At 43.3% G+C, this 12071-nt stretch overlaps 1 protein-coding gene across 1 annotated transcript in view; it reads left to right on the forward strand.

Moving 5' to 3' along the window:
• Nucleotides 1-10080: 10080 nt before the first annotated feature.
• Nucleotides 10081-12071, forward strand: part of MAP4K4 (mitogen-activated protein kinase kinase kinase kinase 4) — an 89441-nt gene continuing 87450 nt past the window's right edge. The window contains exon 1 of the mRNA XM_009082476.1: nucleotides 10081-10133. Coding sequence (XP_009080724.1) covers nucleotides 10119-10133 — 15 coding nt within the window. The 5' untranslated portion in view covers nucleotides 10081-10118. The remainder of the gene's footprint in view (nucleotides 10134-12071) is intronic.

Here is a 12071-nt window from a genome sequence, read left to right on the forward strand (position 1 = left end):
TACACATATATATGTATATAAATAAATGTATATTTAAGAGTTCATTAACTTTTCTTCAGTGCTAATATTCTGGAATTTTTCAAGGTTGTCAATGTGAAATCTTTGAACCGTGTTGAAATAAAACTCATTGCACAGCCTGACTTCCCTGCTCTGCTCAGCTTTATTGTTCTGCTGGGATGGTATACATGCAAATAGTTCTCTTTTCCCTTGCCCTTCTCTAATATTAAGCTGTCCAATGTAGCAGATCCTTCCCACGGAATGTGTTCGTTAGCATCTCGTGATGCAGCTTGACAAAAGGTGGGACTCTCTTGATGGGGACAGTTGAGTGTGGCAGTGTGTGTTGGGCTCCTCCATGTCCTGTGGGTTGTATCAACAGCAGCAAACCCAAAAGCATAATAAAAAAGGAAATAAAAGCAGTGGGGCCAATTGTTCCTCCTTTTCCCTTTTGCATTTATGAAAAGGTTTTATGTCTTCCAAAACAATTCCCTCATCTGTTTAGTGTACTTGAAATTCAAGGAAAAGTTAATTTCTATTTAATACCTCTCCTTGCTGCTCCCCAGGAGGCTGGTGGACATTTCAGGATGCCTCCTCAGGCAGCATAACTGGACACGTGCTGTCCATGAGTTCTGGATGCTCCCCAGTGAGGGACACTGGCCTCTCACTGCCTGACCATGGCTGTCACCCATTTCTCAGAGCTGAATTTTTTTTTTTTTGGCAGAGATGGAATGCAACAAGGCTGGTAGGGTGTGTGTGAGCTTGGTGTTCCTTCTGGTGTGGTGTGTGACCTTTGACAGTGCCTCCCAGGAGAGGGAAGGCTGGTGCATGGAGGGGCAGGGACTGATGAGGTTTTGATTATTCCTCCCCTTCCCACCGCCAAAAAATAGTATGTATTTTGTGGCACTTCTCTGTACCCAATGCCTAAATGCCTAAATTCATTCAGGGGACCTCACCTCCTCTCTCAGAAGGCATGTGCCCAGCGTTGAGGTGGTTTCTCAGCAGCTTCTTGCTGGTGAGCAGGGAGAACTGGGCACAGAGTTGCCTGAGTGTGCGGAGGGCCTTGATCACAAGGTGTCAGTTGCTCCTTTCAGTTGGAAAGCTCATCTGGGGTGATGGTTGAAATGTGAGTATGAATTCCTTTACAAAACAAACAAGGAGAAGCAGCCCCAGACTTTTTGGTCCAGTCTGACTTTGATGTTACTCTGGAGCAGTGATGGGGAGACTCTGCCCCTCTCTGCTGCAGAGGCACCTTCATTGTTTCAGGGCCCCTGTTTGGGCCATGCTTGGTCTGAGGTAGGAGCATCTTGTGGTGCATGATGTCTCTCTGAAGTGTCATTGGGTGGTTGTGATGCTACGTGGCAAGCACAGGGCTTGCCCTGGTGACTTGTGGTGGTCCCCTTCAACCTGATTAACTGCTGCAAGGACTTGCTATGGCCATGCCACCAAATGGTGCCTACCACTGCCTCAGACAGTGGCCAATATCAAGCAGAAGGTGTTTGGTGAAGAAAGTCAATGCCAAGATGTAAGATGAGAAGTCATTTGTTTTGTAGAGGACGTTCTTGGTGTTCTCCATCTGGCTCTTTTTTTAATTACTGTTGCCAGAAAAAAATTGTTCAGTATAAAAGAGGCCATTGCATGGTGTCCAAAGAGACAAATTGGTGTTAGGAGGGCTGGATTTAGTGACTGGTAAAGCCATTAAAGTAGGGTGAAGAACTGGTTTGAATGAGAGCCAGACACAGCCGATTTTAGCTGATGTTTCCAAAGGAAGCCAAATGTGCTCTGAGCCAACTGTGTCCATGTGGGAGGTATGCTGCTACTCTGGTTTAATTTTTTTGTTTTATTTTGGGGTGGGGTTTTTTTGTGTGTCTTCCAGTAGTGTGCCAACTAAATTACCCTAGGTAGGTTCAAAACCAGAAAAAAGTGCAAGGATTAATAAATTTAAAGGTCCTTCTTTTTTTGAAGAGGGCTGGGGGTACAAACTGTAACAGAATCACAGAATCAGGTTGGAAGGGACCACAATGGGTCATCTGGTCCAACCTCCCTACTCCAGCAGGGCCACCCTAGAGCACATGGCTCAGGATTGTGTCCAGATGGTTCTGGAATATCTCCAGTGAGGGAGAATCCATGACCTCTCTGGGCAATCTGTTCAGTGCTCAGTGACTGCACAGGGAAGAAGTTCTTCCTCGTGTTCAGGTGGAACTTCCTGTGCATCAGTTTTTGCTGTTGCCTCTTGTTTTATTGGTTTCCATAAGTGAGCAGACCCTGGCTCTATCATCTTGGCACTTCCCATTCATCTACCTGAATACATTAATGAGGTCCCTCTCAGTTGTCTCTTCCCAAGACTGAACAGCCCCAACTCCCTCAGCCTTTCCTCATCAGTGAGGAAAGAAAATGATAAATGACTAGTGGTGTTTATAGTGAAGGTCACTAAATCTGGTGGTGACTGAAAGGATGCGATGATAACTTCAAGGATGGCTCTTGAAGAGAGTATTTGCCAGGCTGGGGACTCAACTCATTAGCTCAAGTATCCCTTTAGAAGAAGCATTGAATGTGGGGCAGGACGGTCTGAGTGGCCACCTATAGAGCAGCAGAGCTTGTTTCAGCACACAGCTGATGGCTGGGGTGTCTGCAGAGGGGCAACAGTCAGCAAGGTGTATGTTTCAGAAGATTTTCAGTGGCCTAAAGTCGAGGCCACTGAAAATTTCCACATTTGTGGAAAAATGTCACTGCCTTCCTGCCAGTGTTGCCAGCAGACCCTAGTTTGTCAGCCTTTCCTGGTCAGTATTTGTGGGGAAGAAGAAAGAGAGAAATCTGTAGGCTCCACTTAGTAAGAGGATGTTTTGTGCCATCTGAGCCAGGAAATGTGTCGCCTTGAGGGATCCCAGTTGGCTGAATGGACTGTGATTGGCATGACTGGGTAACAAAGGGCCAACCAGTCTTAAACTGCACAGCTGCTAGTCCTTCTACCCTTTTCTTCCCCTCCAACCTCCCCTTGCAACATCCCCTTCTTTTACTCTTTTTCTTAATCTATTGCCCAGTCAAGTGTCTCAGTGACTATGAACTAGGATAGACATAATTCTCAGGACTTGCTTAGGCAAATACATCAAAGGTTCTGTGGGGGATTGGTGTTCTTTTCTAGGTGAAGTGCCAGGAGAGCTGTGTGCCATTGCAATTCTCTTCCTGTCCTCTCCCATCAGACAAAACCCCCTCTGTCCAGTCGGTGGGGTGAGGTGGACTCAGGGGCAGGGAGTCAGTGGAGATGCCTCCTAACTGAGCTCTGCTGTTGTGATCCTGGGAAAGTTAGATTGTGGGTTTCTGGCATGCTTTTCCCACCATCCTTTTTTATTTTTTTGTTTTATTTTTTTTTCCCCCTATTCTTTTCCTTTTTCCTATTTAGGCAATGAGCTGTTTGGGAGAAGGAAATGCCTCTGATAATGTATATCCAGCATCTTCAGAGTGGGAAGACTGCCACAAAACTAGTGATTGAAATGAAAAATCAGTGCATAGACCTCTCTTATTTTCTTCCTAGTGAGAACTGCCACAAAACTAGCGATTGAAATGAAAAATCAGTGCACAGACCTCTCTTATTTTCTTCCTAGTGAGTAACATCATCTCACTCTGTCCTGGAAGAACAAGACTGATAATAACTCTGTGTCTTTCTGCGTGTTATTTCACAGAAGGCAGAACTAGACATGAGCAAATTATTATTATTTCTTCACTAGGCAGCTAGTGAGCCTGTGGATATCTAAAGCAGGATAGAGAATATGTTGTTTTCTGTTTTGCTTTCCAGGCATTTGATGTCAGGAGTTAGACAGAGGGAAAGCACAAAGCCCTGTCCTATCTTTGACTTCAAACAGTGCAAGTCTTTCATAGCTCTGGTTGGTTTGGGTTTAGAAATTATCTAACAGGATGATTTCTTCTCATGCATTTCTGCAGTGGTTTTCCAGGCTCTTGTACTGAGGTTGTTTGCTAATTTTTATCCTAAAAGCAGTTTTCATGCCAGATAAATTTGTAAAAGAGGGATAATGTTTATCTCCATCATTGGAACCTATGATTATTTAGCTTACAGTATGCTGTATTGGTAGAAACAGCATTTTTTTGGCTGCAAATGCAATTCAGTAGACTTTTTGCTTAAGAACACTTTATATTTATTGGGTTTTAACTGGGGGGGTTGCTTTCCCTTTGAGCCATTCTGTCTTTTTGCCTGTCAAAAATGTGTTATTTTTCCTCCACAAACACTACTCCTATCACTTTTCATCACAGGGTTGGCCTAGTCTTTTTGGGGAGTGGAAAGAAATGTCCTGTTAGGGTCTGAGTTTGCACAATGCAGAGTTGATTGGTCTGCAACTTTCTGTGTTGACAAGCAACGAAAAGAGTTGATGGTAAACATGCATTGGAATAATAAGTGATCATTTATTGCACTGGTGTGTGCAACCTAAGAACAGAGTATTGCTCCATGGCCTAGAGCCTCAGGCTGGTAGGAGTTTAGAGTCATCTGAATGAGATGCAAATAAAATTAAGTTTGTCATGGGAGCATTGTATAGAGCTACTAAGGTGATACAGTGGTGAGTTTTCACTTGTTAGCATGTCTAAATCTCATCTGCTGCTTCTGTGTGTGTTGTGGCAACTGAAATTCAATTAGCAGATTTAATTTTTTTTTTTCAATTTAGTTGCTCTTCTTTCTACAACTGTCAGCTTAGAATACTGGTTGCTTAGAGAAGTTTTCCAAAGACATAGTGGTGTACAGTGCACAGGAAAATCCAAAATGCAAGTCCTGGTTCTCATATGCTACTTTAATTTCTTCATGTGTGATGTTGCCCCTTATGCTGCTTCCATGCCATTTAGCTGGGGAATGAGCTTCCAGGAACTGTCTCCCAAAAGGCACGTGAATACACAGGCCTGAAACTGTGTTAGTAGGAGAATTACATTACTGTGGAATACATATTGTGGATAATTAGGGGGGGTTGGATGTAAATGAGCTGAAAGGATTTCTTTTGCATTTCATTTGCGTAGTTCTTTGATAACATTAAGGCATCTTAAGGAAAAAAAGCAAAAAGCACCACAAGGGAAAAAAAGCACCATGAAAAACAGCACATAACACCACTTGCCTTTGAACCTTTCCAAAACAAAGATTTTACAGTAATAATGTGTGCAAAGGAAGAGAGAGGCAAGAAGTAGGTGTATTAACTGACTTGGAGAGTGTGGGTAGGCTTGAAATTTCTAATGTTCTGCAGATCTTGGCAGTCTACCAAGGATTCCCCTTGTCCCCTCTGCTTTTCAACATGCATAAAGCCCACTGAGATGAGAAATAAACAGCACATTGCTATCAGACATGACTAGGAATATGCTTAAGCAGTGGATTCAGTTTAAGATCCAATTAAATGCTGCAGTGTTGCTGTGTTGATGAGAGGAGCTGCATTTTATAACCCTCTCTATATAAATGAACTCTCTGTCATCTGTGTGAGAAGAAACAGGACAAGATTTGGGGTCAGCAGGCTCAGCTCCATTGACTTGTTCATCCCAACAGGCCATTTAGAAATGTAGTGGTGCAGGCAGCAGTCTTAGAAATACTCTTTTGCTGCTTCCTTGGGAGGATAAATATGTGCTTTAATGTGAATAGAACTCTGAAATGAGGGAAACAAAGGTGGGTAGGATGTGTAAGAAACAACAAGTAGTTTGGAAATTTTGGTCAACAACAAGTAGTTTGGAAATTTTGGTCAATAATCTCTTAACATGTTCTAAATAAAGTGGTTGTGTTGATGGGTGAGCTGACAGTGTCAAGGTGTTGTTGTGGCCCTCACATCAAAACCTGCTAAGAGGCAAACTCACTTCTGGGGTGACACAGCCTTTTCTACCTGTTGCTGCTAGTGTGAAGTGAATCCTCTGCACCTTCCTCAGTCTGTTGGCTATGGAGAGTCATCTTGTGCTTAAGAAGATGCATCTAGAATCCTGTTGTCTTCATTGCATGTTTCATACCCATACCTAACATTCTGGCCATGGCTCAGTTATCTGATATTTGGCATCTAGCAATATTTTAAGAAACTGCTGTTTCCAGTTAGCATGGGTTCTGTTTTGCAATCTTGCAGAGTTTTTCAGATACACAGATAGTAATTGTCAACAATTTGCCTGGAGAAACAAAGCTACAAGAACCTGTGCCGTGTGGTGGGGAAGCCTGGGATGTCCTGAGGGGCTGTGACTCCACACTGCACTAAAGCAGGAGCCTCATTCTGCCTGAAAAATGTTGTCCTGTGGTGCCTTAATGGTTACCCTGCTTGTGAAGTTGCCTGTGAGTTGGATTTGAATGCATTTTAATCCCAGGAGATTGAGTTCAGAGGGTTTTCTCCCATCTACGATTTCTTCAGTTCTTTCTTCGTGTTCAGCCACTTTGCAATTTTATTATTACTCTTTTTAAAGCAGACAAATTTTTTTCCAAAGCAAAGGCTGGCTATGAAAATCCAAAGATTGGTTTCCAAAATGAGAATGCTTAGCCATTTCATGTTGTAAGCAAAATTATACCAGCATGCTAATAGTCTGACAAGTCTGTTCTTGAGCAGAGCTGTTGAGCAGATAAACAAACAAACAAAAACTCTGCTCATGCTTATATGCTGTGCTTGTGATGTTTGCTTTCTCCCTCCCTCTGAAAATGTTTTTAATGAGAAGAATGTGGCTTCAAAATGTCCTTTTGCTTCTCCCATATAAATTAATGTCATGCAGGCTCTCCCCCTACCCTGCCCTGTGCGTGTTGGAGATGCTGAGAATATGAGCTCCATACATTAGGAAAAGGGTATCTTGGAGTAATTTTAAACAATATGCTGAAGTGACCAGGGTTTAAATTTGGCCTGGGATACTGAGCAGCCCACACTTCCCACACTCTGCAGTTCCCTTGCTTTCAGTCCCTCAGGAGGGTTATGGAGAAGCTTTTCCCATCCCAGAAGAAGCAAAGTGAAACATGAGCAACCACTGTGCTCTGCTGTAGCTGGGCCAGGTTTTCACAGGGACACTCCTGGAGGCAGCAGCAGGATCCCAGAAAGCTGCAGGGGAAGGATGGTTGGGCTGGTGCACATTAGTCATCCTGAGTGGGCCAGTCTCACAGGGAGGAACACTGACTTGAGAAAAGCTGTGAAGCTGAGCCCTGGGAAATTTCAGGCGTCTCTCTGGAAATAGCAAACCCACCAGTAGTTCGTGGATTTAAAAAGACCAAACAGAGCAAAACTTCCATAAAATATGTGGCATCCTGTGGATGTCTTGTTACTTTGCTCTGCTGTGTGCCACATTTTTCTGCTTGAGTGTCTTCTGCCACCATTTTAGCATCTCCACGTTGCTGCAGAATGAGTGGTAAACTCTTTCACTGGTTTTAAAAAAGTTTCTTTCCTTGGTCCCCCTTAGTGTGTTGTAAGCTCTTTTTCCTCTGAGATGTTCTTGTTCCTCTCTTATCTTTAGCATATTCTTTTTGTACCTCAAACTGTGCTTCCCACATCCTTGGGCTATTTAGTTCTTTTGGCAGAGCTGTGGAAAATAGGGGCAGAGCTGAGAGGAGGCATTTTTCCACCTCAGTATAAACTATTTTCCCCCCGCTCCTTTGTGGGATGGTAAATCTTGAGGAGAAGACCACAGACTTTTGTCATTAGGCAGAGGTCCAGGGTGGGAAATTGGAGTTGGAAGTCTCCTGGGCTTGCTGAAAGGCTTGGGTTCAAGAAGTAGTAAGGTCAAGGTGAGGTCAGTCTTGGCTACTGCACACTATATTATGACCCTAACTTTGCTTCAAAATCGAAACCATCTTGAGACCAAGCTGTAAAAAGAAATGCCTGCAGTAAAGAGAGTTTACAGAGCAAGCAAAAGCCTGAGTACAGTAATGTATTTATAGAAAGCATGTGGATTTGTTAGTAGGGGGAGAGGACAGCACAATAAGAGTTGTGAAAGAAAGCTGAGGCAGTGAATTCTGCAGCATTTCATCCTTTTGAATGCAATGTCGAGGACTAGAGGGAACAGTCATAAACTGAGACAGGGGAGAGTCAGATGAGATGTTAGGAGAAATGTTTTCCCTGTTAGCGTGTTCAGGGACTGGAATAGATTGCCCAGGGAGGTGGTGCAGTCACCATCCTTGGAAGTGTTGAAGAGACATCTGGATCTGACACTGGAGGATCTGGTTTAGTGGTTCCAGCAGTGACAGGTTAATGGTTGGACTAGATGATCTTAAAGGTCTCCTTGAGCCTTGATGTTTCTATGACCACCAATGCTCGGCCATTACCTCCATGGAGAGCATCATAAGGAGTGAAGAGGTCAAGATTTGTCCAACGAGACTACTGGTTTGGGGTGCTTCAGTTCTGGGGTGTCAATCTCAAAAGAATCAAGAGATTAATAAGTTAGTTCCAGAAAAAAATATACTCTTGATATATCCATCAGCTTCATATTGATTTATGGAAAAAATATACTCTTGATATCCATCAGCTTCATATTGATTTATGTCTAGGAAACTTAGAAATTGAAGAGATAAAGGAACTAGGACTTTAGTGGAATGTTTCATTGTGTTTTTATCATTCTTTGTGATAAAAGTGAGGAAATGCAGTAGGCACACCTTGCTGGAGAGCTTGACTGATTCAGGCAAGAGCCTTTGGGGTTGATGCTTGGGAAAGTCGTTGGGAGACTGAGCTGTTTGACTGGAAGTTTCAGGGTAGACTGCTGAGTGTTGAGTGGAGAGCTGGAAAAGGCCAATATTAGGACCATTTCTAAGTACCTGTTTAGGAAAAAAAGGCACAGAACAGCTAATTGATATGTCCCCACCTCATGTAAACGCATCTTGGAGAGAAAAAGGCCGTGGCAAGTTAGAGCCCACCAGGGTTGGAAGGGCCTGTGTTGCCTCCTGCCTCCCAGCCCTGGGATCTGCCTCCTGCCAGCTCCAGCTGTGTGCTGACTGCAGAACAAACCGGTTTAATTTCCTGGTCTGCAATCCCCTGCCCCACTCCACAGTTTGCTTTTTTCTGTGTTAACTTTCTGCCATTTTAGTGATCTCAATCAGCTTATCATATGATGCAACGAGTGCCAGAAGGAGCTCAGTGCTCCCGGGAGAAATATGTGACAGGAGGCTGGAAGGAGGCAGAGGAAGGAAGGGTAGGAGCTCCCTGCTGCAGGAGCTGGGATCTATTAACTCAGCTCCAGCTGTACTGAGAAACCATACCCTTATGGTGAAGGGAGACAACGTCTTGTTCTTGGCTAGCTATTGTGAGACAAGCAAAGAGAGCTCTTGCAGGTCTGATGCATCTCCTGAAGAAATCTCACTTGTTTTTTTGACTAATAAAGACCAAAACAAAGAGAAATGTCCTTTGGCAGCCTCCTAAACATGCTTGCATTTACCTAGTAATGTGTCACCCAGGTACCAGGCACTGGTGCATAAAGTATGCAATACATTGAGTTTATCTGTTCTGACAAGTTAATAAACTGTCATTACTGACTCTGAGCATTGCTAAAGTAAACAGAAGGGAAGCTGTGAATGTCATCTGTCTGTACTTGATAATCATCATTTTAATGTGGGGAAAAAGAAATGGGTCATAGAATTTGTGTAAGAACATAATATTGTATAAGAACATAACAGGGAGAGGGAATCTTTATTAGGAGCTGCAGGGACAGGAGTGGGGGCAATGAGTACAAATTGAAAGAGGGGAAATTTAGGTTAGATATTAGGAAAAAAGGTTTTCCCTATGAGGGTGGTGAGACACTGTCCCAGGTTGCCCAGGGAGGTAGGAGATGCCCCACCCCTGGCAGTGTTCAAGGCCAGGTTGGGTGAAGCCTTGAGCTTGACTACAGTGGCAATGCCTACAAAAGGGAAACATACCAAAACACTCTAGCTGGTTTTAAAATTAGGTGGATGCAAAGAGTTCTAAGTCTTAATGACCTCAGTTCTAAATATTTTTTTTTTTAGAATTTGTTGTTGAGTATTTGTTAGTTTTTCCTAGGAAGTATCAGAAGGGTCCAGCACAGTTGGGGAAAACCCAGTGGCTGTTAATCTTGTCCAGATGTTGTGCTCTGTGTGCTGAAGGGATGGGTGAGATGTCTGTGCTGATGGTTCTCTCTCTCTTCTGCAGGGTCGGCATGTCAAAACGGGGCAGTTGGCAGCCATCAAGGTCATGGATGTTACTGAGGTGAGTAGAGGAACCTTCTGCTTTATTAGCAACATGGATAAAATTGAATCACGGGAAATGGGATCTGTGTTACCTCCTATTTCTGTTGAAGGGCATGGCCCTTGCATGGGAATGTTTGCTCTCTGCTTGCAGGGCCTGACCTCTCAAGCCCATCTGCCCTTTACAAGGTTTCTATGTGCCTGTGGCTTTGGGCATTCCCACACCATATAAGCACATGTAGCAATTCCTTTCAGGAAATTTCATAGAAGAGGAGGAAAAATTCAGATTCCTTGCTTCCCACTTTTTTCTCTTAAATGTATCATCTTGCTTTTTCCAAAAAAGAAGGTGGGGAGACTTCTTGATGTAGAGGACAGTGGTTTCCCTGGCACATTTGCAGCCTAGAATGGGTATATGTTTATTCAAAGGAATGGGTCCAATAAAGTTCCAAGAAGCCTGAAAGCAGAAACATCTGCAGGAATGATGAGCAGATTGCTAGCAGAATTCAGCAATGTAAAGTAGTAACCGACCCACAGGGATTTACTGTGGAGCTTTAGATGGGAAAAGGGGGGAAATTAACCCAGCCAAACTAATAAAAAATACATGCCTGTATTTGAATCCTTGGGTATCTTGCAGTTTATGCTGTTCATAAAGCAATCAGGTTAAATTAGGTCTTCAGAGCAGATCAAGAAGAGCATGGGTTTCTCCCTGTTGATTCCATTTGTATTTTATAGAGTTACATCCACAAATTAACACAACAGGTTCAGATTTAAAATCAAAGGAGAACCTCTCATATGATATCTCCAATGCTTGATTGGTATGGCTCTTCTGCAGAGAGGTTGTGCCTTTTCAAACCAAGTGCCTTATTCTTCTGAACTCCACAATCTTATATAGGTATTAGGGGGAAAATGACGTTCATGTGTGTGCACTGTACAGAGCAGAGGGTCTTTGGCAAGCTGGTTATATTAAGCAAACCTCCCACAATGGCATTGCTGCAAAATATTTTATAGCTTTGTGTGTGTAGGCACAACAAAAATGGCCTTGGACACGAGGTCCTAGATGAGTGGTAGAGTGTAGTGGGTAAACAAACAGGCAAGGGGGAAAACAAGAAGGCAGGGTTAGGTCAACTGATAGGACTTCAGACATATCTCCAAATCTCTTTGTGATTGATGGGCAGTGTGACTACTGCTCTCTAACTTAAGCTGTTGTGTCTGCCCAGAGCTAGATATTCTTGCTTTGTAAGATAGCCTGATAAAAATCAATTTTCAGCTGGAGATTTTTCAAAGGCAGCCTTCATGAGGAGGCAATGCTCTTTTACTGCAGTTAACCAGCAGACAAACCAGAGAAGAATGGAGGTGTGTTGACACACAGTCAATGTTCTTTGCACGGCAAATGTTTCCACTTGTGCAGTGGTTTTACACAGGGCAGCGCGCCGGACTCTGCACGACGAAGGCTTCTTCCATAACATTAAGACAAGCTCTACTGCACACTCCCTCTGTTTTTAATAGCATGTATTAATCACAAACAGTTGTAATGGAGAGGTTGCACAGAAAAAGGCAAACAATTGAAAAATGCTGTCTGTAGTATGGTTAAGCTCATGTTGCAGGAGATGGCTTAAGTTTTGAAACTTTCTATAATTTTTGTCTGCTTTTGAAAAGCTAGTTGTATGTTGGCATTGTCTTTTATCTCCTAAGCACAGAGCTTTTTTAGGGGATGAAGGGCAGTCAGAGGGGTTTGGAGATGTTAGCCCCATCCAGCTTAAAAGCATTGTCATTCCTACCAGTGGAGCTCATGTGTTTTTGCTTCAAAGTAATGAGCCTGCAGAGGCTAAAAATGTGGTGTAAATTCTTCCAAGTCGTGCTAAGTCAGCTCTACTTTTTAACACCAGACATGGGCGATACTGCTGCATGTTGAATTTTCTCAGTGGCACATGTGGCTGTAGGATGTTCCTGTCCAGCCTTG

This window comes from Acanthisitta chloris, unplaced genomic scaffold (genome assembly GCF_000695815.1).
Source record: "Acanthisitta chloris isolate BGI_N310 unplaced genomic scaffold, ASM69581v1 scaffold3549, whole genome shotgun sequence".
NCBI lineage: Eukaryota > Metazoa > Chordata > Aves > Passeriformes > Acanthisittidae > Acanthisitta > Acanthisitta chloris.